This window comes from Strix aluco, chromosome 16, assembly GCF_031877795.1.
Source record: "Strix aluco isolate bStrAlu1 chromosome 16, bStrAlu1.hap1, whole genome shotgun sequence".
Lineage (NCBI taxonomy): Eukaryota > Metazoa > Chordata > Aves > Strigiformes > Strigidae > Strix > Strix aluco.
In genome coordinates this window covers 17,450,240-17,477,569 of record NC_133946.1, presented here as the reverse complement: position 1 = coordinate 17,477,569, position 27,330 = coordinate 17,450,240, and the positions used below count along the sequence as shown (strand labels likewise).

Here is a 27,330-nt window from a genome sequence, read left to right as displayed (position 1 = left end):
CTCCCATGCAAGAGCTGTTTATGGCAGAGGTTTGTGTAGAGGAAAGCACCGGCGCTGCTGGCTCCCAGCCGCAGCCTCCCTCTGCTGCCAGCTCCGCCTGCCAGGCTCACTGATGAAGGATGTGTGAGATAGCGGCTGTGCTCACATTCCTGCTCCCAACCGCTGTTTCCTTTGCTGGATATGGCAGCCTGGCCCTTCCAGTTAGGGGAGAGGAGAGAGATTCGGCTCCAGGGCAAGCTGCTGACAACAGAGGAGACTGTTCTGAAAGAAAAGGTGAATGTTTCAACAGACTCATTTACTGGCCAGGCCATGGTAGGGCCGGGAAGCTACGGCTGTGCCAGAGAGGAGGCGAGAGTGGAAATACAGCCTCCAGCGAGGGAACATCTGCCATCAGCGGGTGCTGAAGGGGAGAGGGAAACAACTACCTGACCAGCTCTTGGTGAAGTCATAAAGACACAGGCTAGAAACCCCAGATCCCGTACGTACCACGCTTGCGGCTGAACTAGCAGCTCAGTGTTAGTCGGTGTATTTGTGTCTGGCCACTCCTCTCTGTTTCAGCCTGGCGAGCATCAGATCACCTGGCACGGGGCATAACCTCAGCAGGAGGGCACAGAGCTCTGGCTGCTGACGCAGGCAGACTGGCGCTTTCACTGCAGAGCCCAGGGACCTGGAGGAAAGAAAAAACGCCTCCCAGCCACTAAAACTGCTGCGTAACTGAGCCTTTCTCACCGGTTTCGATGACCCAGCTCAAGTGCCAGTGGTTGCAAGTAACATTTCTAATTAGTGTTTAATCACACCTTTTCCTTTCAAAGAAAAAACCAAGGTGTTTCTTGGCCCCTCTTTGCTAGGGCATTCCCTCATGTTAGAAGAGGTGTTGGTGTTAGGCCAGGCGAGACGGGGCACACACAACACCCTGTCTGCCCACTGCCAGTAAACTAGTAAGATTTCATCAGGCAAGGGTTAGTGGTGTTAAACACAAAGCTCTGTGTTGGATACAAAGTTGTGTTGGTTAATGAAGCTCCTACAGGTCATGTTCTAACAAGAGGTATGGGGACTTTCAGGGTTTTGTGGTTTGGGTTTTTTTTTTCCTTAATGGTAACTTCAAGGCCCTCAGCTGGTTCCAATGACCTCTTTCAGCCCTTCACTGCTGCTGTTAGCATCAGGCACACTGGGGTCAATGATAGGAAAGAAAAAAAACAAAGCAAGAATTAGGAGAAGGGCTTTTTTAGTACAAGTATTCTGTAGCTAAATCAAAATGAACAGAGACCCCCTATTGGTTTTGTTTCTTTTTAAAATTTTAATTTCAGAGAGTATTAATTTTGCTCTTAAATGACTTCAGTTCCCTCCCACACCTGCAGTGTCTCTAACAGCAATAACATTATTGTGAAGAATCAAGTTGATAAAGACCTTCATAGCTCGCCTGCTTTAAAACTCACTCCAAAGGAACTAATTTTACGTAGTTACCTTGGGGAAAAAAAGCACCAACATGGGTAAACAGCACTGGAATAAATCAAACCTGCTTGCAGGTGAGCCAGGACCAAATGAAAGTATAAAGTAAAACAGGTAAGAGAAGCTCGGTGTAGAAGAGAGGCAGCGCCAAGCACTGAATCCTGGAAACACCCCACGGGGGATTTCAAGGTCATCTTCAGGTTTTTCTTCCTGCAAATGGGAGAGGGCAACTCAATTTGTTTCCTTCAGCCTGTACCCATTCTGGCTTGGTGTGACTGCCTCCTCCCAGCAGAGAAGGATGTGGCAGGCACTACCGTGGTTTTGCTTTTTGCCTGCAGGAAAATACTCTTTTTCCCTCCCCACCTCCCCTCAGGAGCTCCAGCACAGCTGCGGGTGGCCATACCAGACTAACTTCCATGCTCCTTCCGGATGCAGGAGATGGTAAAAACGCATCCGAACACTCTGTCTGGCTTGCAGGATCTGGGTGGCTGCTAGGGAATCGCTTTCCTGTAGCCACGTGGAGAGGGGCCAGCAGGCGCAGAAGCCGCAGGAGCCTGCCAGTGAGCAGCAGAAACAGTCACCGGACAGGGGCCAAACGACAGATTTATTTGCAAGAAAGGAGCATGAGGCACCCAGCAACAGGGATGAGACTGGTATGCGTTTGCAAACCCTGCTCCCCCACGTGGGGACGCACTGGCTTCCTGCAGACACATGGGGCCATCTCTGCGAAGCAGCTGGCCCCTCGCAGCCCGGATGCGGCCCGCTCCCTTGGACCACGTTCCGTGCTGCAGCTCAGATCTGCCTTCCAGCCCCCCACTCCTCCTCAAGCCATTTTAGTTCATGCCAGCGAGGGGAAAACGCTTTACCAGCTGTTCGTCTTCAAAGTCTGACTCATTATTTTTATTTCAGCTGTCGCCAAGCAATAGTGAAAATCCCAACACACCAGCACATCCACCGCTGCAAACTGTCTTGTCCTCAGCCACCAGAGAAAAAACAGCTCGTCTCCAGTTCTCCGCAGTGTGCGATACATCTTCTGCAAAAGGACAGGAAGGAGGGAAAGGGTACAGTCGGCTTCTGAAGGTGACCTTGGTCATCAGCATACACGGCATCCAGGCAAAAAACCTTGTAGCCTCTGGAAATGGAGGAATGGCGCTTGAGCCTGAGGGTCCCCCCACCTACAGGTGATGGAGGTGGTGCTGCCCAGGCCCTCTTCTGCCCCTCTGAGCCCCCAATCTAGCACTGATTCAGGGTTCAGAGCCGTTGTTTGCACCAGTCTATGGCGTACCCTGCTTGTCTCCAGCCTTACGAAAACTGGACATGTCACCGTTCACTCCACATCCTTTTCTTGCCTGCTCCTTACCACCCTCAGAGGCTCACGCCTGGTGCGTCCCCGACGCCCTGGACAGTGTTACACAGCACTGGTAGCCTTCACCCATGGTTTACTCTTGGCTCCCTTTGCCTGTTTACTCCCCTCCTCCTCATACCTGTTCCTGCTCGCCTACCAGAAGACTCATGTTTTCCTTTCTTCCTCCCTCCAGCTGGGAACCCATTTGAACGCCTGTGACTGTACTGCTATATGTGTATACATTAAAAAAACAGGATCACCAAATGGGGAAACACCTCTAGAGCTGCTGTTTTAAAACTACAGCATGACTCCAGCCAGATGGAAGACATTTTGCACTAACCTCATCATTGCTACCAAATGTATTCCAAACGCAGCCCTTGTTGTATAAATTGCCGTAGTTAGCAACACTCCAGCAGGAGAAAGTATATATTTAAAAACTGACAATGCAAATGAAGTGGCTGCAGTTTATATTATGGGTGACTCACAGTGAGGCCCCACTTGAAGGGATCCAGCGAAGTCTCCTCGGCCGTGGCCGCAGCCTTACCCCTGGCACACCCATCTGCAAAGCGACCGGTGATGCTGCAGGGTTGGGGTGCTGTGGGGGGAAAATTAAAGTGTCACTAAAATCAGACAAAGTGGGGCTACATGGTAATTTCTTTTTTTTTTTTTTTTTTTTGCAAAACAATGGTATAGGTGAGCCTTGTTTATACTCGAGGGCTATAGCAAATCCCTCGGAGCAGGGTGATCCGGGAAAGGCGTGACCTGTAGAAGCTCAGGCCCTTTGCAGGCATTAATTTAATTTAAGGATGAAGTGCCAGGGCCAGGCAAGGCAGTAAGAGCCCGAGCCAGGGAAAGGGGGGAAACCAGCCCTGCAGATTGCTGGGCCACGGGCTGGCACAGCAAAATTTGCCTTTTCTTTTTTCCTTAAGGTAAACAAGCTAAATATTTAAGCCACTTGGGAAATGTATTTCCACTGAAAATTTTAACTTTTTTGCTGAAAGAAGGGGAAAAGAAGTAATCCAGCATCTTCGGCCAACACCAATAAAACATTTTCAGACAGAATTCTGCTTCTTGACACACACACAAAAAATGTTCTTCTGGGACAGAAAATGGAAACTTTTTTTTTTTATGGATTGTGGTTTTATGCCCCAAGTGACTTGGGGTTTTCTGCTTATAAAATACATAAAAATTAAAGGCAAAAAAAAAAAGAACAAAACAAAAACAGGCTTCCTCTTAAGTTTTTATTGTGGCCAAACCCTGCTTTTCTGATGAGGATAAAAAAGCTCTGCTTGACATGTTTTTTTTCCAGACTGTTCAGGGAGGCAGCGCTGTGCCAGCCCCCTCAGGGCGCCAGGCAGCCCCAGGGGCGGCCGTCGTGCCTCAGCCACCCGCCGGCCGACCCTCCGCCGCCGCCAGCACCACAGGCTCCGCGGTGAGCACCCGCCTCGCCCCGGCGCAGGCGGCAGCGCCAGCGCCTCCTCATCTCCTCAGAGGCTGCAAAATGGCGACCGAGCGGCCGTCGCGGCGCACCCTGGGAGCTGTAATCCCCCCTCACCGCCGCGGCGGCCAGAGCCCAGCCCCGTTTCGCGTCGGGGCCGTGACACCTTCCCCACGCCCCGGCTCTCAAAATGTCCCCCGCCGGGGGAAGGGCGGACAACTACAGCTCCCAGGACGCGAAGGTGAGAGGCGGTGCGGAGAGGGGCAGAGGCCTCCCGCTTCCCGTCGGCCCCCTCGCCGCACCCCCCCCCGCGCCGCGTTGCCTGCTGGGAGCTGTAGTCTCGCCGCCGCGCGCCGCTGCCCCCTGGCGGCGGGCGGGGACTCAGTGTCCCAGCGCGCCCCGCGCCGGGGCCGGCGGCGGGAAAGCGGTTGGGCGGCGTGAGGCGACGCTGGGCCCGCGCCGTGTTGGGGTATGGGGCGCTCCCCCCTCTCTTCCTCCTCTTCCTCCTCCTCCTCCTCCTCCTTTTCCGCCTCCTTCCCCGCCGGTTCGCGCTGTGTGCCTGGAGGTGGCGGGGGGCTGGCGGCCTCCCTGCGCGGTGCGGCGGGCTCCAGGCGCGCCTGTGTCGTGAGGAGAAAGGTGTGGGGTAGAGGAGGGCGGCAGCCCCCGGGGCTCAGAGGCCTGCGGGGGGAGGCGGTGGGTATTTGTATCCACCAGGATCCCGGCCCGGGGAGGAGCTGGGCGCCCAGGAAGGGCGGCCGAGGCCTTGGGCTGCTCCCGTGATGCTGGGTAAGGCCGTGGGCCTGTCGGTTCCCCCTCCCCGGGGTGGGGTGCCCACGGGAGGCGTGAGTCGCGGCCCCGGGGCTGTTGCCCTCCCCCGTGGCGTGGCAGCCTGCGTGAGCACCGACCCGAGGGAGTGTGCTGTGGCCGGCACGGCAGCGCTGGCAGGCCGCAGTGCTGTCCCCGCGATGAGAGCGGACTCGCGGCCGTGGGTCAGGATGACTGGGGTCTCCGTTTACCTCACAGGCTGCACGAAGACCCACAGAGCCTGTTTGAGTGACACCAGGATGGAAGAGTCCAACGGGGACCTTCCCACCCAGAGAGCTGCCATCCTATCCGAGCTGTGCTGTGATCACGTCACCATAACAAACCTGTGAGTCTGGTGTACAGCAAAAGGGTCAGTAAGGGTTTGGCTGCTAGCTGTTAAGGTCAAAACATCTCCTTAAGAGCAAAATTTCTCCTTTCTGTGTAAATTCCCTCAGTCAAGAGATACCCTGATTTGCAGCCTGTGATGAACACACACTGCCATCTAAAAACAGCTGTTTTAGTTATGTGCCTTAATGTCTCTTTTGGGTTGTAGTTGTTAGTTTTTTTGTGTTATAGAACTAAACGGAAGAATGTATGATTTTCAGATGATTACTTCCCATTTAGGGGTTGCACTGAGGGCAGTGTTTTTGAAAGCAGCCATCAGATCCCTTTTGTCAAAGACAGACAGATTTACATGGAACATAGCACTTGGTGTGTTGAATTCTTCAGAAGGTTGTCTGTTTTAATGCCTCATGAAGATCTGGCCTGAACTGTGAATATGACCTTTCTTCGAAAACAGAACTCTGGTATCCATGGTCTTAGTCTTTAGCAGCACTTAGTACTTGCAATGGCTAACTATTATTTTTATATTTTCTTAGCTGCATTTAATACAGTTCATTTAGTAATGGTTTACTGCATATGCAAATTACAGTTTTATTTTTTTAAAACCTCTCTTCTACAGAATAAGATTGGCAATGTGAAGGTGGAGACTGAGTAAATATAGTGATGCCTGCTTGATTAGGCTGTGTGTTGTTCTTTTGCCAAAAACCCAGGAATATCTGCAGATTTTTATACCAACATGACTGTGTCAGATTTAGAACTCGGTTCTGCAGCTTTGGATGATTCAGGGGGAAGGAATTATTTTTAAAGCGCATTTTAAAACTACATTTCCAGTATCTTGATGGAAATGTTTGTTTTCTAGGGTGGAAGTGCTGAGATCTTTGGTGGCTTTAAGTGACCCTCAGGAGGGGAAGCTGACTCAGTCTCAAGAGAAAGTGAGTGACTAACAGACTTTCCATGTCTGTTTACTGCATCATTTCAGAAGAACCTATAATTAGGTAGTTGAGCTTATTCTAATAATATATTAGAACTGCTTGTGTCATTCACGTTTTTGCAGGCTGAACGGAGGTGCGTGTTTGCCGACTCTGTTTCTGATTGCCTGGCAAGCGGTAGTGTGATCATCCACCACCTCAGTTCTGCGAGGGTCCCTTCAAGCAGGTGGCAGGGTGACTCGGGTATTCCAGCCGCTACTGGGAGTCAGGCTTCCAATCACACTGGCCTTTTACCAGCTGAAGGGCCAGCTCCTGCAGGCCCTCAGCTGCACCCTCCCCTTGTTTCAGTGCATGCGTGATTAGTTTTCGTAATCCAGTGGGATTGATTTCTTGAGCTGGCTCGTTTTCTGATTCCAGAATCTAGTAATAACACGAGAGCAGGGAAGGAGCGGAGCTTGTACTTTATGTCACTTGAACACAATCCTGAAACTGTAGCCCTGATGCCTTGATCAGTGATAGTGCCCTTTAGAATAGGCAGAACGTTTGACTGTTGGGACAGGAGGTCCAGTGGCTAATGCAATAAAGGATCATAATGGCCACAAGAAAGCGTGAGAGGTTAGGATGTGTTTCTGTGGATTTACACAGTGTGATAAATGCAGGGTGTAATTTGGAGAGGTCATTGCTGTCTCTTGGAAGATGTCTAAGACAGACAGGGGGTATTCAGATTTGCTCAAAAACGTTATGCTCATCTTTTAGTAACTGGACCTGCTGTAACCTCTAATGAAATTTGGTCTGCAATGCTATTTTTAATTACCTCATAATCTTGTATTGAGTCTTGTGTCAGTCTTTAATGTGCGTTCATTCCTTAAATAATGTTTTTGTTTCAAGCAAAATTGCTTAGGAACCCCTGAAGCACAGCTGCCTGTTGTATCGGAGCAATAATTATTTTGCACGGCACAGAATGATGGTCTCGTACTTGGTTCTCATTTCACAGTTAATTTTTATGCTGCTCTGTGTTGTAGGCACTGAACTGGCTGGGCGTTGGGAACACCGTATTTGCAGCTGTTCCTGGGCCTACATCCAAGACCTCAGTGGAGTGATAGCTCAAAGATGGGAGATCAGGATGCAGGTGAACCCTTCCTGGGGATAGTGGCTGGTGGTGCCACCGACTATGAAGGAGCTCTGCCCTCAGACACAGTGTCGCTCAGCGATTCTGATTCCGATGATTTGGGGTTAGCGGATGAAGCAGAAGTTGATACGATATCTCCTGAGGAGCCGTCTGTAGATGATGGGGATTACAGGTCAGGGGAGACCCCCGACTCTTCAGACAGCAGTCACAGATCTCCCGCCCAGCCGTTCCACCTGAGGGGCATGAGTTCTACGTTCTCTCTCCGTAGCCAGAGCATTTTTGATTGCCTGGAAGAGGCGGCCAAGTTGTCTGTGCCCTCAATGCCTGAAGATAATGTTGTTGATGGGAGGTTCAAGCGTCCGTTGCCTCCAACCCCTGTTTCCAGTAACATGGTTGCAGAAAGCCTGGGAAAGCAAGTCAGACCAGTGCAGGCTCCCAAAACCTCCGGGGCAGTGCCTGACTACGTGGCACACCCGGAGCGCTGGACCAAGTACAGCCTCGATGGCGTTTCAGAGTCTAGTGACAAGACTAACAAGGCCGTGGCCATGGAATTTCTAGAGGGTTTGAAGAAAAGAGGGGAGGAACAAAGCTCAGGTACCCAAGGAAGCTACACCCCATACTTCAACCAGGACCCTTCCAGCTGTGGAGCTGGGAGGATTGTCTTCACCAAACCAGTTAAAAGGAGTGTTGATGGACTGGAAAAGAAAACATCAGCAGGGGAGGATGATAAGAAACACAAGAAAACAGATCTGAAAGGAAAATCTCTGAAGAAGACTGATGACTTGAGGGAGGAAGATGAGGTAGAGCTGGGGCACTTAGATAGTGGAAGTGGAAAGGCAACAGAGGAGGAGGAGTGTGTGATGGCGGGGGACCTGAATGTAGGGGGTAAGCTTAGTGCAAGGCCTCGTGGCACAGGTGAAGAGCCATCGGTGGAAACAGTTGGGTTCCATTGCAGTAAGAAGAAGAGTAGGAAAAATTTCCGACCTAAAGTAGACGATGAAGGGGAGGAGGAAGAGTCCTGAAGGATGGAGCACATTGGAGACACCTAAGGACTTGTATTGTCTTTGGATATGTTTGTTCTTTTCTGACTTTTTTTTTCTGGTCTGGAAACCATGGGATAGCTTTTTGTCTAACAGTTTGCATCATAGCCACCAAGAACATTTTATATGGTTGGAAATTTAGCTGCCTAAAATACACTTCTTGTTTGTGAGAAGTCTGCAAGCACAGGATAGTTGCACCCTATAGATGCAGGAGAGCATGAGGTGTGCTTTGTTTGCCTGGGCTTGCTCTGGAGCTGAAGTAGCCAAACAAAAAGATGTGTTAGCTAAAAGGCTTCAAGGCTTCCTACTAAGCCCCAGGTGTAGAGCTGTTCCCCAATCCTGTGGAATCCTGGAACAAAGATGATGAGCTCATTATGTAGAGATTTTTAAACAATGAAAATAAAACCTAGTATTCCACTAGATGTGATTTCTCCTGGCCCACTCCCAGGGAACAAAACCTTTTTTTTTTTTTTTAAAAAAAAATTTTAATACATCCTTCCTCATTGCCATTGAGAGTGAAGGCACGACAGTGCGCAGTCATGAGTTTGGCGAGCCCAGGTGGAAACTAGCAAACCCAATATTTTTTTCAGGTTAGCTTAATATCTACCTTATTTAGTGTTACATGGTAAAGATTTTAAAAACCACAGTGTTTCCTGTGGAGAGATACAACTCTGGATACATCCCAGTGAAGACATGCTCAGGATGGCTTCAGCCAAGTCCCGCCCCATTGTGTAGGTCAGAACTGGCAAGAGCTTCAGTGAAGTTGGGCAGCAGCTTTTCCTCTTGCTGGTGTGCTGCGATGTGATGGTTCTTGGCCTGCGTGTTTGTATGGCCTTTCCTGGTGGCACTGCTGTGTGTGGATTTGGTGGGAATGAGGTATTTATACCCAAACTGGGTACTTTTTTGTTCTTTGGGATTCAATAAACTTTCAGTTGTTGCTTCAATTTCTTCATCTCTTTGAATGATGCTCATTAATGCAGCTGTAGGAGTTTTAACAAATACTCATTTGATTTGAGAATGGTCTTGAAAATTTTCTAGAATGTTACTCTAAGCTTACTATCTTGTAACTTCTCCCTCAAGTCTTATATTTTAGATTCTAAAATTCACATTTTAAACATTTTCAATCATTTTACAATATATAATCACCTCATGGGATGAATCACCTCATACAATAAATCACATTGTAATGAATGTCAAATAATAGCAGTTTTTCACACAGAATGTTAATAAATTTTATAAATAAGATTAAAAGGTGAAATTCTTTGAATGGTTATATGATTTGAAACTCAAATTAGTTCAGGTCAGTTTGGACTGTCATTTTTTTGCCAGTATTCTAAATTAACCAACCCCAATGTTCGTATTTATAACCATGTAGTGAAAGATTCCTTCTTCAGAATTTGTGACTTTTCTTGCTCAAACAGGGATCGGTGAGGAGGTTACTTCCTCTGGGGGGGTGTCAGCATCTTACCAGTAATTGGCTGGTGGGCCCAAATCATTTGGGTCTTTTGTGTTTGAACAGATGTGTGATTGGGCAGCAGAGGCAGAAGACAATGTAAAATGAGTAATATTGCTCCATCTTTTGAAATTCACCTTTTAATTTTAAAAGCAGAATGTATTTTCTCATGTGTACAGTTTGATGCACATTAATTAATGGGTCATTGCTAAATACATCAGTTGTTGTGGTACATGTGAGTGGGACATAGCAACAATTCCAAGTTTTTGGATATTTTGGGTTCCAATGGATAATTAATGTGCTGATCACCATTAAAATAGTAGCTGCTGCCGAGAGGAGGGCACGCTGGTTGTTAAGAGACGCGTTATTTCCTAACAAAAAACGTGGCTCAGTACAAACTCACTGGTTTTCTGACTGCTGCTTGCTCAGGGTGAAGAGCAGGTCGGGCAGTACCGAAATCCCAATTAGCAGGGAGCACTGAGGGCGGGGGCACAGCTGAATAAACCCTACAGATCCCTATTTTATGAAGACATCGTAGCAAGATTATTATCTATTAATAAAAGACTCCAGTCAGAAAGGTATTTTTATCAGAACTGAGATTTTTTTTTTTTCTTTCAGCCTCTGGTAACAGACAAAGCCTTTGTGCAACCTACATTTACGTTGCACAGAAGCAGTGTTGTATGTGTGAGGAAATTAAGTTCAGTTGAAGCTTAGCAGTGTAAGAAAGACCACAATCCAGTACTTCCCCCTTCTGCTGCTGTTTATATTATTCCAAAGAAATTTCCCTTTAAAGAATGGTAGTAATATTCATTTTATTGGTGTATCTTTTCATACAAAATTCTAATAAAGCCAGCTAGCTTTTGTATGCTAAAAGTGTGCATGCCAGTTTTAAGCAATGAAAAAAATGACAAACAGCCCAAATTCCTAGTTTGTAGGAGAATTCCTGCTACACATTCTTGCTTTAAAGTCTCTAAGTGATTTTTTTTTTTTTTTCCTGAGCTTTGAGAGAGAAAAGTGAAATGAAGTCAGAAAAGCACTTAGGCGTAGATGCGGCGTTCCACGCGGGGTGATACGTAAAGGCAAAGGCTGAGAGCAGTGAGCTGAGAGCTTCTGGCATTGAAACAAAAATCGAGGAGCAGCGGCGGGGGGCCTGGCTGCGGGGGGGCACCTGCTTCGTGTTCGGGAAGTGACCACAAGCCACCGCACCGAGACTGCAGTCCCTGGGGATGAGAGAAGAACCCTCGCTGAGGAACGCCGGTGAAGGAATAGCTGGCGGGAGCCAGCGCGGGAAGAGGACGGTGAGTGCGATCCTTTGAGGGTTGTAAGAGCTCCAGGAACTGTATGGACTGTAATAGTTCAGTGTCCCAGGCCCTTTCCTGTGGAAACTATTCCTTGATTTCCTTCCTAAGCAGCTCAGAAATACGAGCTTGCTTTCTTGGCCAAGGCAGCGCCTTGGTGTTTAGTGTGTAAACGATCACCCTTCAACAGGGAGACGCCCTTGAACAGAGAAATGTGGACGTTAGCAATGATGGTGATGGGATGAGGGAGTGGTGTCTGGAGAACAGAAGACAGATTGTATTTAGAAAATAAGGTGGTAGAATCATCCTGGAGGGGAAAGTTTTTAGCGCTATTTGCAGAATGGAGTTTTGGAGAAAGGAGCAAGTGATACAGGAGCAGGAGGGGAGAAACTCCAAGAAATGGAAGGAGGAAGACCAAGAAATCCTCAGTAGTGTCAAAGGTTGACAGTGCTTGGCGTAAAGGCTTTGAGAACTGGGCCTTAGGCCTTCATAAGATTAGACTTTACAGTACTTCAGTAGGACAAAAGGTTTAATCTGAAGAAATGAGAATAAAACTTAATTATCAATGTATGTGATGTCAGTCTCGGACTGATCTGCACGTTCTTCTCTTTCACTTCTTTCTGGCAAAGGCACTCCTGTGTTGACATTCATCACACCTAATAGGATTGGAAAAGCCATGTACTTGTTTAAAAGCCTCAGGACAAGGGGCACATAATAGTAATTGCTTAAGAAACTTTAAAATCTTGAAAATAATCCACAGTAAAAAGATACTGTAGATTCTACTGTGCGTTTTCTCAGTAAATGATATAAACAGGCTGCTGCTTTATTTTTCAGCTATTTAAGTTTCTGATTTTTATTCAGTTACAGTATTAAAATGTCTGGAGATCATGCTACAGGATGTTTTTTCTTACTGGAATGTTGATAATGAAGCAATTTACATATGTGTTTTATAAGTTTCTAACAGAATTAAGTCAAGTTTGAGGTTAGTTTGAGTCTGAGAGACTGGAGGTTTTGTCATGTCACGACTTGCTGAGTTTCCAGCCACTTCTTTTTTCCCATGTAGTATGTATATGTTCAGTTTATGGGGTTTGGGGGGCTTTTTGTGTAATAGATAGTAATAGGTGGATACTGCAACAGATCATTAAGAAGAACATCCAAAAACTTTATTGTGTTGGACATCCTGTGGTGGCTGAGAAATTGTCTGTTTCTGTCTCTAATGTTTTAAACTCCAAAGAGTGGAGCCCTGGGACACAAGACAAGATTCTTAACTGACAGAAATAGTTGCAGCTCTGAAGGCAAATGAGCTGTGTTGATTAAAACAATGTAGGAGGCTTGCTCAATTTTAATTTTATTTTTAATGATTATTGTTATCCATGTTAAATGTTTTGGTAATACTTTGGTAGTACTGTCTCATTGACTCAGGAAATCCTCAAGACAATTCTGTCAAGAAACCCTGTGGCAAATAGATACTTATTTCCATGCTTAAAGTTGGGTGAGATCATTCTAACTCACACTAAGCAACAGTCCTTTCCCCAAAGCTTTTAAATATATTTTGCAAAAGGTGATTTTTTCATTCTGAAGTATGAATATTCTGTTCCTTGTAGCTCTAGGTACCTCCTTATGTGGCTCTTTTCCAATATTTTTTTTTTCCTCGCATTTTTTTAAACTAAACAAAAATTAAACTAAAATTGTTCAGCTGTATTAATTAGCTTTTCCATGATTGTTTTCAATACTTACATGTATAGTTTGGAGCTGGTTGGTTGCACAAGAGGTTGGTTTTGGTTAAAACCTCTGCCATTGAGGAGATAACAGCTGTACAGTAGCAAATCTACAAAATAGGTAGTGATTTCTGCATCAGCTAATTTTTGTAGTACTTTATCCATTGTTAAATTTGCAAGAAAGATAATCTAGGCAGCAGGCTGAAGCAGCATCAGAGATATCACTTTTTTTTTTTTTTTAAGATATAGTTGAACTCTTAGAGGAAGATTTGTATTAAATACCTTCCTTTTTTGTGAGTATATTGCATTATCTCAAGCTGGCACAAACTTATTAAAGCATTTCTTGTGTGTTCCTGTTGGACCTGTATTTGGTGTCAACATTGTTCATTGACATGGTGTCAACATTGTTCATTGAATAGCAGGACTTTATTCAGGAAGCCATAAAATGGATAAGAAAGGGGAGGGAAACTGCAATGGGAGTATTAAGATAAGGAACTTCAGTGCAGCCAAAATTACACTGGAGAGTTCTAGGGACAAAGAAAATAACAGTTGTGCTACATAGCACGTGGTAATGCTGAGCGTTTTCAGACTGTTTAAAAAAATGTTTGTTTATATTTCAAGGGTTTGTCAGCAAAAGCTCAAGATAGGGTTTCCTTCTATTATTTGTGTTTCACATTTGTATGTTAGACACTTCCCTTTGAGATGTTGGTATCTGGTATCTGAGAAAATTAGAAAAACTGATGTCCAAAAGGATCTAGAAGTCTGGGTCAGGTCAGACAGAATATGGGTATTTTCACAGTTGACAATTTAAAGAAAAGGTTGGGAGAAGGAAGAGAACGGAGAGGGGAAGAGGAAGCATTTGCTTCCAGAAGCATCCTTAATGAAGGATATAGACACTTGTCAAGTAGACTAACACAGAGAGCAAAAAATGCTCTATTCCCCTTTCTCCCTTCTGGAGGTCTTTATGTTTCTTTACATATGTTTATCACCACAGAGAAAACGATAAGGAAAGTGAAACTGTACTAGAGATCCATTTCTCTCTCCCTTTATCCCTAAACAGGGTCTGCCAAACCACCATGAAATGAGAGAAACACGGTGAAATCCTAAAGCTGATATAAATGCCTATAAATCTATTACTTACCTGGGCTTCCATAACTTTAAAACGCTTTTCTTGTTCTTTCAATCCACTAAAATATTTAGACAAATTATCGACCCTGTGGAAACAAAGCAGACGTGCTGAGCAAAAAGCAAAGGCCTCAGGAGAAATCCTAAAGCACAAACCCCACGGAATTTACTGGAGCCAGGGCCCTTCGCCAGCAGTTCTGTGCTGCTGAGACATCCCACAGCCCCCGAAAAGTTTTGTCCTTTTGAGGTGTTCCCACGAGTGTTTATTGAACAGAGCAGCACTTCTGGAACACTCGCAGTCACACAGATCACAGCAGCTGTGCAGCTTCTGGTGGGGGGCACTCAGCCCCAGCTGCTGGGGAAGTCAAGGAGAGCAGAAAGGAGCCTTAGGTCCAGCTCTGCCATGTATGTCCCACCTGTACCAAATGGAAACTGATCCTGCTGTGGGAAATGAAGCCACAATATTTTCCATCAACACAGGGGAGATGAGCCACTTAAAATTTATACAAGGTTTAATTTTTGGAAACTGGCTTGACATTCAAATCCCTTTCGCCATGCAGTCCAAAGGGACCGTGTAGAGAACTTCCATACAGCGCCTCCAAATCACTGTCATGTCCACATGCTGCATCCTTCACCTCTTCTCCCAGCAGTTCCTTATTCTTAGCATCTGATTCCCCGTAGGCTACTCAAATCCCTCTCTGCTTTGTCCTAACTACTGTTTCACAGTTTCCCTCTAACAGGTTATATTCCATTCAGGTTTATGTGAAAAAGCTGCTGCTGGGTGGCTCTCATGCATTTTGGGGTTGGTTCAATGCAAAGTTCAAAGAATCTCTTTCTGCGGGTTTCATAAGATTTCAAATACACACCACTACCACCTAAGAGCAAAGATAAAAAGCCTCGGGTTTAGTGGTGTTCATCTGAACCTCTTCCAGTCTCTTTCTGGCTCTGCTATACCTGACACTGTGAAGCCAGACTGATCCTTAATTTTCCCCTCCAAGCAGTGTCTTCATCTACAATGTACCATCTTTAAAGCTTTCTAGCTTTAAGGCTAGAAAGAATATAATTGTGGCCTTTGGAAGCAATTACACACATATTTATTGCTTTGATCTCAACAATTGAGCTCTCATTTCTAGGGTTTGTCAGCGATATGCTTATGAGAATAAAGTTTAAACCAACATAATAATTCTAAATTATTATAAATTGAGAGTCTGTGTAGATTATAATTCTAAATTATTATAAATTGAGAGTCTATGTAGATTAGAGGGAGAAGAGTATTTTCCAAGAACATACTCAAGTATGCTGTTCTGGCCTCCAGCTATTCTATGAGCCAGGCAGATGGAGGTTTGGTTTGAAAGACACCACAGAAAGAAAACAGACAGCACAAGAGCATTTCCACGGAACTTTCTTACGATAACTTTCACACCCATTGCGCCTCTATTTGAAGTCAGTTTTATCATAACAGGAAACAGCTGAAGCAGGTGTTAAAAGCTTCTTTAAAGAATGGTTTGGTGTCTGGCTTTTAGTACTGCCTTAGATGTTACTGTTTTCCCTGCATAGAACTACTTTGTGTCTCACTTAAAGGAGTAAACATCTGAATAATGATGTCAGACTTTTTCTTTAGAATACTAAACCAATTTATGTGATATTCCTACTGGGGAGATATTTTAGAGAAGTATTTAAATGGAGTGTCAGTTAATTAAATACAGTTTTAGAGCCAGTATCATTAACACATTCTTGTGGAAAACTAGTCTCATGCCATAAAGCCATAAATAGTTGTTCTTCTGCACCTGTAGGCTGGGGGTAATCCAAGATATCTTAAACTTCCATTCAAAAGTCTAAGCCATTCAAAAGTCTAATGCAAAAGTCTGTGTTGTATCCCTACAGGGGATGGAAGTACATGCACTGCAGTATAGCAAAGGAACTATTCTTCCATCATTTCTTCATGAATATGATTTTCAGTGAACTTGACTGCAGATTTGGCTGGACCTTACAGGTCTGTAATTGTACATACTTCAAGAGTGCCAGAAACTCTTCTAATATTGTAGTGATGCTGGCTTCTCACATTTTTTCATGGACTGTGTATTTCCTAACTGCAGTCTAGTTAGGCTCTTCATATAAGCTTTACAAGCATCTGAATGTTCATCTCATTTAAAGCTGAAGACTTGCAAGGTGCACTTATTGTGGGTCAGAATAACATACTTGTTAGATGTGGCCTTCAGCCTTTCTTCACTGCTTGCTTTTCTTTCTTGTTCAAGGTTTACAAGGTAATTTTCTTTTTGTACCAACTCCCATGTTATGATTTTTTGATCCAGGCCAACTGGAAGATCTCTTTCTGTAGGAAAAAAAAATTAAGAATTATATTTTACTCCCTTTTCTCTTATACTAGTAGTGGAAGGCTGCTATGCTAAAGAAGAATGAAGTCTTGCCATTGCAGGCCCTTTGCCATTACAGGAGCGTCATGTTATGAAAATGCAGTGTAAAATGAGGAGTAAATAGGCTTATTATCAGACACTATTAAACTAGATGGGCCAAGTTTGCCATCACTAGAGAAAGCCCCCAAATACCTTCTGAAATTAGCTGAACTTCATCTGCCTTTTTAAATATAACTTTTAAGGGACCACCATTTCTCTAAGCGCGCTCACTTTCTGTCCGTGTCTGTACTGGGAAATTCCACTGATCCTAGTAGATTTTTAGACTTGGTATATATTTTCAGGGTTGTCCATACTTAATGATTACTAAAATTCAGGAGTGAATTAAATAACTATTCATTAAACCTATCCATTATTACCTCTTCAGAAATCAAATCCCTTTAACCAGTTTTATTTTGATACCTTTGTTGTAATAACTATGGTGCATAAAGAAATGCATTGTGGGAAACTGTTTATAGTAGAGGCTATATTATAAGCCTCAATTTTTCATTTGTACTCTCCTGGAACTCTTTGTTAAAAATAAATAGTGACTCTTATCTTAAGGAAATCTTAATTGCTCTTCTGTTTTGCCTATGCAGCGTATCCTAGGTAGTGTCAGGGTCTCCAGTTGCTAGATGTTTGTTAACAACTCACCCAGATGTTCTTTTTTATGTTCCATTTTGTTGAAGATTCTTCTGAGAACCAGAGTGATGTGGTTAATAATGATAAATGGTGGTGCTAAGGCAGGCCGGCCATGATATTCAACAATCAGGTTGTAGCGCTGAATTTTCCAGAAGATGTCTGCATTGCCCTGAACAACTTGAAAAGTGTAACTGTAATTGAGGGGGGGAAAAAAAGTATATAACTGTTTTTACTGCAACAAGCGAAAGCTTATTACAAAATTTAGCCCCATATTTACTTTAAAAAAGGAACAGCAAGCTCAGCAAGTAGTGTTAATGTAATCTAAAATTTGTGTAAATTCTTAGATATTAAAATAATTGTAGTTTCAGTTTTCAAATGTTAAAAAATACATTAGATTTTTTTTTTTAAAAAAAAAGGTAATTCCACTTCACTCAGGCAAGACCAGCGAACATGCCATGTCAGTTCTTCAACCAAATGAATTATTATTAGCTGTGCTGACATCGAGCATTTCCCCTGTGGGCAGATTATCCACTGTTAACTCTGCCAAGTTTACAGCTGCTTTGCACCTGCAAACTTGTGCTGCAGCACAGCCAGGGATCCAGACCCTTTCACGCATGTTTAATCGAATGTTTAGCAGTAAAAAAAGCTGCTTTTCTTCTTGTCTTTAATGTGGCTAGAGTAAGGATGATGAGAATTTAAGAACTGTATGATCACAGAAGTCTACTTATCAATCCCCAAATAATATTAATTTGGAAAATTACTAGTGTATTGCAAAATGAACAGCCAGCAGCAATGTAGTAAATGTGGGCATTCAGTTAAACCTTTGCAGCCTCTGTCTTGATAGTTACTGAAATGGCTCTTACCTGAACATAGCAATCAGGAGATTCATAAGGAGAACATTGGTGACTAGTAGGAAGATGACCAACAGAAGTATGACGAGCCAGTTGGCATAGCTGTTAGGACATGATGGTGGGTTCTCCTGCAGAATCTGCAGTGGATTGAATGTACAGTTCCTGGGATGCATTCGTGATGCTGCAAAGGAAGATAGAGAAATAAAAGAATAGTTTTGACAAATCCTACTGCCACATTTTCTTCTTAGAGTGGAGACAAGAGCTTTGCATTTTGGTGAGCAAAATCTCTGACTCAACAAATGGCAAAAGTTACAAATTGTTCCCAAGGTTTGAAGTAATGCATTTCATAGCTATTTCAATGCAAATAAAAACTGAATTAATATCTCTAAACATGTCTTTTTTTTTTAAGAACTAGTGACATGGATGGATGTACCTTTAGTGTTAAGATACAAATCAAGGACAATGATGATACTGATTACTAAAATGAGATTTAATCTTGGCTGCGTATAAACAGCAGCATAATTTTGTTCTGAATATTTTACAATCATTAGAAGATTAAACCCAATATTGTGGTAGTATTTTTGTACTGCCCTTGTTGACTACTAGCAGGACCATAAGTACAAGACTCTCTTAACCCTAAAAGGACAGTTCTTTGACTGCTTGAGCTACTGAGCTAATTCTTGCAGTCGAAAGATCATTTATGTGAACTAATATCCAATATCTTAATTTTGTGAAAACGTAATCATGTTGTGTACATGAAGAGACATTGCTTTAATGTGCACGAGGTTTGCAACCCTAGGACAATGCAGACCTGAGACCTTGGCTGCTCGTTCAGGGGCAACATGGCTGTCACAGCTGGCTTTTTAGTAACGTTCAGCAAAGGGGGGCTGTATTCTTTTTAGCCTAGTTGTGAGGTCCGAAGTCAAACCAACTTTGAGTATTTAGCAGTTGTGTTCCCCCACATACTTGTCTTCGCAGTCTTCATGGTGGTATGCATGTTAGAGGAGAAAACTCAGTAAAAGCTGGGAATGGGGTTCCTCATTCTAAATTTAAACTACTTTGTACATCTGAACTTGCAGTCAAGATTAGTAAGAATGGTTCTACTGCATCAAACTAGAGGTCTAGCCTTGTTTCCTGTCTCCAGCTATGAATTAAATCCACAGATTAAGACTAGCATAATGATTATTTACTTTTTTTGTTCTCCATTTTTTCACTAATAACTCTTTCCCCTACTGCCACGGATAACCCCACGATCATAATCCTTAGAGCATGCAGTTGTATCAAAGCTCACCACAGCTGGGACTGCTTTCACCAAGTGCATTACCTTACATTTATCTACACTGAATTTCATTTGATGATTTAGCACTCACGAGGCTCCTCTGCAACTCTTAGGTGTCAGCTTTAGTCTTTACTACCCAGTAATGTAGTTTTGTCAGCAAATTTTGTCCCCCTCATTACCCATCTCCTTTTCTGAATGTTTCATAAAGATGTCAAACAGAATAAGCCCCAGAGAGCCCCAGAACAAATGACTCCCTTCTGGAAGTTGCCTGTGTAATTAATTCTTTTTTTCTCTGTTTCTCAACCAGTTATTTGTCCAGGTGACGATACCCTTTGGAGTCTCAATGGAGAGAAACAAACATTTCTAGGGAATGCTACATCTGACCTATTTCCAAATGAGATTAATCCTATTCCAGAAATATTCATTTCTCTCCAATTACTTTAATGGAAATAAGAGTGACTGGTTGCGCTGTGCATGCTCACACCATAGGCAATTAAAGTTAAGTACTTTTTTGGCTTTTCTAAGACATATGCCTTTTCTTATTAAGCAGAGTGAACATGAAGGAATGCTTACTGGTTTGCTTCTGTCTACGGGATTTTTTTGTTCCATCTATATTACATCAAGTTTGAATCCTACTTCAATATTACCACTGACATTTAGCACTGTTATTCTGGCTAAATGCTACGGCTTTACTTCAGACTTCTTTGGGAGATGACCTATTCTGTATTTTACCTGCTTACCTATCAAAAATGTTGCCTTTGAACTTTTAGGCCCAAGTATTTCTGTGTCTTGTTATTATTTTTATGTTGTTTTGTTTGAAATGTTGCACATATGCAATTACAAGCTTTATTTGATTTGGGCAGCTTTACCTCCAGAGTCAACAAATGCTCTAGAGGAATATTTATTCTAAAACATAAGTGTTTGCTTATGGGCAGAGCTGTACTGCTTTAACACTGTCACGTTAAAACTACTGCCAAAATGTATGGAGATGCTATTATTTCAGTTTACACAGGGTTATCTGGGTCTAGGTTAAACTGAATGGAAATGGATTGAAGTGAAAGAAGGTATGCCAGCCTTTAAAATTGCAAATCCTTGTGTGAATATTTCAGAGAGCTTGTCTAAATAGGGCCAACCCTTATGCTCTACTGTAATTCCACAATGCACATTAGCAAATAGTAGTAATATCGTAGTAATGTGAAAGCTTTGGTCTGCAGGACAAAGATGAAAAAAAAAAACCAAAAACAAAAAACCAAACAATACTGGGAAGGAATTCTATGCTCTAATCAGAAGTGTGCATTCAAAAATGGCCAAGTTAGGGGAGGAAAGAAATTTCCTCACTGTCTATTTCGTCCAGTGGAATCTGGCCAAATATCTGAAGGTAGGGACGATAAAGCACCCTTCTGAATATCCATTCCACTCGGCTGTCATCGGGATGAAGTAGAGCTTGAGTTGTCACACCATAGGCAATGAGCCACACACTCAAGAAAAATAGAAAGAAGAAAACATCCTTCATCTAAAAAAGAGAGAGGGAGGGGAGAAAAGGAGGAGAGGTGACTGTAATAGCATAGTCAAAGAACGGTAGTCTTTCTACATGAAAATTGCTCAGATAATTCTGTTTCTTTACAAGCTCGTTTAAGTTAAAGGAAGTGGAATAGGATACAGTTCCATGCACAGAATTCCTCTTCTGACCTTGCTGCTGTTATATTGTTCTTGGCCTGTAATGAGCATTTTTCTTTGGTAGTTCATTTAGACAAAGGCATGTTTTAAATCAAAACCTTGCTTTTCAATCATGTAACATTTAAAAATGAAACACATTCTATCTTTTAAGTGAATCTCATGTACCTTCCAAATGCAGATTTTCTGTGAGATCCATCGACTGCTTTACTGTGAATTACAAGATTGCTGCTGCAGCAGTGAATCCTGGTAACAGTCAGTGCTCATTGATGAATACTGAACCACTGATACAGCAGACACTGAAGGCTGCAAGGATCAGGTAGCTTCTGTCTTGGGTTTTCAAGCTAAGTAATGCATCTGAGGGATTGTTTTCAGGACTTCCTGCTTTTAAACATTGTGTTTCTCTACAGAAGCAGAAGTAATCAAATCCTAAAACACTTACTTAAAATCTAATATGTATTTCAAGTGCATTAATTTTTCCCTGGTGGAAGAGGAACACTTCATCCTCTTCCCATCTAATCTGACAGAGTTCATTAGGGACTGTAGATTCATTTCAATTAGATTATTGGATTGTGCAGTTACCCCAAAGCATAGGCATTTCAGACCTCCAGGATGTTACTTGGAGTTCTATTAAGAAACACAGTATCTCAGTCAGGCAAGACATACCTGATGTCTCTCAGACTTTCACCAATCTGTTTTGTTTTCTGGATGATTTAAAATTTAGCAATGCTGCAGGACAGTAATGGTGTCATAGTTAAGAGAGAACGGTGGCAAGTCTAGAAATATTTTTTTCCAACCTGCAGTCCCTCTGTGAACAGGCATTGCTCTGGCATTGAACTGCCATTTTAGCAGCTACCAGACTTGTTTCAACAATTCTGTAGCAAGGTTAAAAAGGAGAAAGACAATAAGAGACCATCTTGGATTGCTTCTCTGTTTAAGTAAGGGAAATGGTCTGGCTTGAACCCACTTGATGAACCTTTCAAGAAGGTATCATTCACCGAAGTAACTTTCACTGTTCCTTCATTTGATGTAGGGTTCAACACTGAACTACCAATGCTAAGGCAATATGTTGGCTTGGATGGGGGGAAGATGAAAGGTCCCATTTTATGGTTTTGTCTAGGCTGCTGTTTATGTTCTTATTTGCATCTTCTTAATCTGTGTGTTATCTCACATGACTTCAGATGCCAACATAGGAGACACATCCCTGTATTTGTTCAAGGCCCTGGTTTAGCTTGGTATGCAGCAAGGAAGGGTTAGGAGTGGAGCTGTAGGTCTGACTTGTTCTCTTACAATAAAAGTCTGCTAATGCTATAAGCTAGATAATGTTCAAGAACAAATATTTATTTGCCATCTACCCTTTTGCTACTCCAGGCAAATGTCATGTTAGAGTTCCAGTTATTGCATTTGTAGACAAATCCAAATAGCTTGGTAGTTATGTTTATTCAATGTATAGGCTTGTTTAGACTTTAGGGCTTTTACTGAGCTCTGCTGTGAGTCACAAATCAAATATTTGTAGATTCTATAATAGCACCTACACTTAGATGAACTCCTATTAATCAGTTACCATGAGCTAATTGGCCTAGAGGATTAACATGCCTAAATAAAACGCTACTTCAACATAGCAATGCATACCCAAGCACAGTAACCGTAGTCCTAATGTCTCATTTCCTGCAGGAGAGTGGTAATAAATAAAAATCTTTTATCAACATCTTCCAACATATGCTCACAGAGTACTAATATGGTTTCATTGTAACTTGGACAAGAACAAGTAAGAATAACTCCTGTGGGAAACTTGAACTGTCCTTTTCCACAGATTTTTTTTTTCACGCTTCTTGCAAATAACATAATCTATGTCCCCAAGCAGAGCAGAGTCGTTCAGTAAATGCCCTGCCCTTCTGTAAATGGCTCATTGTCTGTCTGGGGTCTTTGCTCTGCATGCACACAGCTTATAAAGTGGGAGGAATAGCAGTAAATCAAAGACACTCTATTCTTCATTTACCAGATCTGAGGATAAATGATTAGGTAAGGTACAAGGATAAGTAAATTGGGACCAACTTGTTAAACTACAGAGCTCTTCGGAAGGATCTATTTCAAACTCATTGCATCTAATATTCATGCCAAATAAGTGAATATATGCAAAATGACAAGCCTTAAAAATATAAAAATAAAGATAGGTTATAAACTGATTTCCTTTGTAAAGAGAAGATTTCCTACTCTCCATTTTTTTGAAAGCACAAATATTGATCTGAGAGAGTCTGCACACTTACCATCCTTTCCACAATTATGATCTTTGGTCCAAGTTGTTTGTGAATTGCAAAAATATGTATAAGTCTAAGTGTAAACACCATAAAATCAATGGCAAGTATTGTTCGGCCAGCTTGAAAAGTCGAGTTCAGCATCCTGCAGAATACATGAAATGAAATATCAGATCTCAACAAGTACTGCTGAGAAGTATTTTCTCAAATATTACACTCAGTTTCCAGGCATAGCCTAGTTAGAAAAAGGCAAGTGCTTCAGGGCTGTGGTTGCATAAGCCTGTAAGAGGAACGTAATGTCTGTACATCAATGAGAAATAGTCAAAAGATGGAGGGACACTGTATTCTCTGTCTTGGCTTCAATGAGATTTATTTAAAAAAAAAAAAAAAAGATATTATACATTGAGTAAAGTGATTGCCAAAACAGAGCTTTTATGTTCACGTGTTTGAATATACCAATATGACTTTCTGTGGGCTCTGGAGCAACTCCTATGATTCCACAGAATTTTAGAGGCTTTCATTGCAGAAACATGTCTCAAATCTTGTAAAAGTAAATGTCACACCTGTCCTCATGTGCACATGAGACTCTCCTGTCAGTTGACATACACAGCCCTTGCTACTGAGCCTGACTACATCACATGGAACAGACATATACCTGCAGGTGACCCCAATTATGAAGAGGAATATGGTCACCATATCACATTTATTCCAGTTATCCTCCACATACAGTTTAATTTTTTTCATTAAATTTGTGTCTTCATCTGTATAGAAACTCTGAAAAAGAGAAATAATCATTGGTATCGATCTGTTTGCAGTTTCACTATTTCATTGTGAGTTTTAACATAATACCTGTTTCCTTTTTCTCTTCCATTGCAAAAAGCAAAAAGAAATTCCTTGTGTAATAGGAAAAAATGCTTGAAAACAAGCTCGTTTTACTGCCTTAAAACACAAAAGTTGGATGAAAAAGAAAAAAAAAATATTTTTGTTCTTGTGATATTAGCCTTAAGAATTTTTGAGGCCTGATTTAAGATTTTGTCAGCATTCAGGCTGTTGAACAATACAAGACCTTCCAGTCAAAGTTCAGTTTCTAGACACTGCTAGCTAAACAGCACGAACAGATTTGCCATCTGTATACTGGAATTGTCAGTGAGTGCACATTTGATTATCTAGGCAAAAGGTTGGGTGTCTTAATTGGGTTTTAGCCTGGTACTCTTCATGTTTTACAGGTTTATAATGAAATGTTCTTTGATCCAAATATTTTCCACGTCCTCCTCTGGTTATGGCCTTGCTGCGTAATTTCAAATAAATTGTAACAAACTGGGACCCCTCACTGTTCCTATTGCTTAAATAATGAACACCTAATTGTTCCTCTAGAGTAAATGTTTATAACTGCTTTTTTGTGTCTAAAGAGGACAGCTTTATGCACCCACAGTTGGCAACACACTAGCACCATTGTTCACACATTATTTCAGTTCTTGAGCTGAGGACATTCCAAAGCCAGTAACTGAGAGAGTAATAGAGAAGAAGGGTTTTTTTTGTTTTGGGTTTTTTTAGGAAAAGCAAACCAAAAAGACATCTGCTAATGTTTTGAGTTGAGAAGTATATTAGGAAAAACACAAATAATCTGAATTAATTTACTTGTTTTTTTAAGCAGTCCCCAGTGGGGAAGAATCTCTTAAAATGATGTAGAGTTGTCTGCTGTGTTTCCAGGTGTAGAATATAACTTCCAACTTACTTTATTTGTGGTGGGAGGACTGAGTTCTGGGGAATGAAATCAGAGAGACACTTTGCAAAGTGAAGGACACCTGAATCTTAGCTGCTTGCTTGACTTAGCTACAGCTGGAGCAGGATGGAAAAACAGAGGTGGAGCTACAGGTTGATATGGTGGAGGAGGAGCTTGCCCTGGGGGAGAGAGAGGTGGGGTGCTCTGGATAAGGTAAGTTCTGTATTGCTATTCTGTGCAAAATGACACTGGAAATCTTTGTACAGTTATACAGGTTGTAAATCTATTCAAAATATTGCTTCAAGTTTTACTGTGTTATTACTAAGACGTTGTAGGTTACTGACCTGTCGGATTTCTTCCAAGACCAAGGTAAAAACCCAGAAGTAAAGTACAATTTCTTTAGCAGATGGACCCTCAGGTGGAGGTGGCTTGAAGTCCAGTAAAAGGACATAAGTAAATAGAAACAAAAAAGCAAAGTACATTATAACATTCCCCATAAATACAGTTACAGGGGCACTCCAGAATTTTCTCCACCGAGTAAACATGAATGCCGCCCACGCTGTGTTTTCAGAAGGGTTCTGCTTTTCCAATTTACCATTTCCTCTGCAAAACAAGAAGAATATAGGCTTGATGACGACTTCATAAAATTAGTTCATGGGAACTCAGTGTTATTCTATATAAAGCTTCTTGTAAGATAGTAACAGGCAGATGCTGGGGGTGGCAGGGAGGAAGGCTATAGAAGTCAGAGCAATCGCATTACCATAGCAGAAATAAGTCAAAAAGAAGGTTTCAAAAAACAAAGTCACATCAGACTTAAATGCATATTCTTGTTATTTCAGTTTTGTTGTGTTAATTTGATTTGTAACTTCATTGTGTTCCTGCATGTAGTACAAACACACAGGGAGAGGGAGAAGTGGGCTAATTGCTTTTCATCCTCCTAAACAAGAGGAAAGAAAAGCAAATGGCCAATGCAGGTTGCGAGTCAGTTCTCAATTATTTTGGCTCTAAAAAACTCTTGTAGTGTTTGCATGCAGAAGTTCTTGTTGCTGCTGTGGCTTTAGGCAATTCCTTTTTTTTTGACCCAGTCTCTAAAGTGCTGGATCACGCTAAGCATTGTTTTTCTTGACGACCCTTACTGAAGTCTTAGAGAACTAGTGAAGGAATACTTTAGACCTTGACACAACTGTAAGTGCTGGTATCTTGCCCTTTACAACTAAATTAGAATAAATTGCAGAAAAAGTAACATAGATACCTTTTAGTAGAAAAGGTTGACCTCATAAATTATTTATTAAGGTAGTCTTTGACTATTGTGGAATTACACAAGTATTTTGGTAACTGAAGGGAAATTTGACCTGTACATCTACAGTTGTTTTTGCTGTGTTTTGAAACATGAAGTGCTATCTACTGGCAATGGAAATTATCCTGTGCAGAAAATGCGAGTTCCCTGTATTTGATAGCAATCTGGTCTTAGTGTGAGGTTTTGTTTCCACATAAATTGCTCTCCTGTGTAAACTAGGGATGTTATTGGATCTTTAATTTTGCAATTCTGACTCTGAGAGGTGTGATCTGTAACAAGGGATGTGCACACTAGGGTATGTTTTTGATTTCACCTGACAAAAAATAAACAATGACTCTTCACTGTTTTTTTAATTTCCCCTGACATTCTTGCTAATTATTAAATACATTTGTTACAAGGAAAAGTTCTTCCTCACGGCCAGTCTTTTCTATGTGCCTGATTCTGTACGACCTCTCATCTTATGACATCATAAGATACGTTCCCATGGTAACAGGCTAATATCATAAACGGATAATTGCAGCTTTACTGTAAGATGCTGAAATAGATCTGGGAGGGAGAGAGCCTCTTTGTTAAAATAAATTGCTAAGATAATGGCAATTGGAATGCACAATGTAATGACCAAACCACGCTTCACTCAGGATATGGAAGTGCTTTATGACATTGCTTACAAATAGCTCCCAAGAGGCAGATGCTTTTACACCTGTTTTATAGGTTAGGGAGGGAGAGAGAAGAACTAATGATTTTCTCCAATACACTGGCAGTTAAATGCCAGAGGTAAAAATAGAACCTAATAACTCTGACTTGGTCCAGCACTTCATACTAAGGATGATGCTTCCTCACTACTGTTTTTCATGTATTTCTGAAGTTCTCTTTAAATTATTGAAAACACATGCTTAATACAAGTGGCTATTTAGCACTATTTAGCCATTAAGAGGACTTTGTACTAATCAAAATTGTTCCTGTCCTGACTTAAGCCCTTGTGGCCTCTCAGGTTTTGGTGATGAGTGTGTGGCAAAGGTATAGGGTGGGACACAGAAGTTCTGAATCACAGATCTATGAATGACCACAAGCAACTGACAAAATCATTGTGCTCAGTTACTCATTTGTGTAACACTCCCTCTAACTCATGTC

The 27,330-nt window shown here is 42.3% G+C and overlaps 2 protein-coding genes across 7 annotated transcripts in view; one reads left to right on the top strand and one right to left on the bottom strand.

The window, feature by feature from the left end:
• Window positions 1–4,612: 4,612 nt before the first annotated feature.
• TSSC4 (tumor suppressing subtransferable candidate 4) lies at window positions 4,613–9,420 on the top strand. Of its 6 annotated transcripts, none has more exons than XM_074842226.1 (4): window positions 4,613–4,701; window positions 5,256–5,382; window positions 6,238–6,310; window positions 7,330–9,420. In XM_074842226.1, the coding sequence occupies exon 4, from the start codon at window positions 7,418–7,420 to the stop codon at window positions 8,456–8,458; it is 1,041 nt and encodes a 346-aa protein (XP_074698327.1). In that variant the 5' UTR covers window positions 4,613–4,701; window positions 5,256–5,382; window positions 6,238–6,310; window positions 7,330–7,417; the 3' UTR covers window positions 8,459–9,420. The 6 variants fall into 6 exon arrangements, with proteins under 6 accessions (XP_074698327.1, XP_074698330.1, XP_074698326.1 ...); XM_074842229.1 differs by having other exon boundaries at window positions 5,256–5,406; XM_074842225.1 differs by lacking the exon at window positions 6,238–6,310.
• Window positions 9,421–11,487: 2,067 nt separating this feature from the next.
• Window positions 11,488–27,330, bottom strand: part of TRPM5 (transient receptor potential cation channel subfamily M member 5) — a 51,898-nt gene continuing 36,055 nt past the window's right edge. The window contains exons 18-27 of the mRNA XM_074842386.1: window positions 25,247–25,505; window positions 23,835–23,953; window positions 23,192–23,324; window positions 20,589–20,763; window positions 17,984–18,152; window positions 17,133–17,311; window positions 16,270–16,402; window positions 14,087–14,159; window positions 12,965–13,055; window positions 11,488–11,883 (exon numbers count right to left, since the gene is read on the bottom strand). Of these exons, the coding sequence (XP_074698487.1) occupies window positions 11,783–11,883; window positions 12,965–13,055; window positions 14,087–14,159; window positions 16,270–16,402; window positions 17,133–17,311; window positions 17,984–18,152; window positions 20,589–20,763; window positions 23,192–23,324; window positions 23,835–23,953; window positions 25,247–25,505 (1,432 nt within the window). The 3' untranslated portion in view covers window positions 11,488–11,782. The remainder of the gene's footprint in view (window positions 11,884–12,964; window positions 13,056–14,086; window positions 14,160–16,269; window positions 16,403–17,132; window positions 17,312–17,983; window positions 18,153–20,588; window positions 20,764–23,191; window positions 23,325–23,834; window positions 23,954–25,246; window positions 25,506–27,330) is intronic.

Coding starts and splice junctions, on each gene's coding strand:
- TSSC4 (XM_074842225.1), top strand. CDS start 7,418: ATGGGAGATCAGGATGCAGGTGAACCCTTCCTGGGGATAGTGGCTGGT.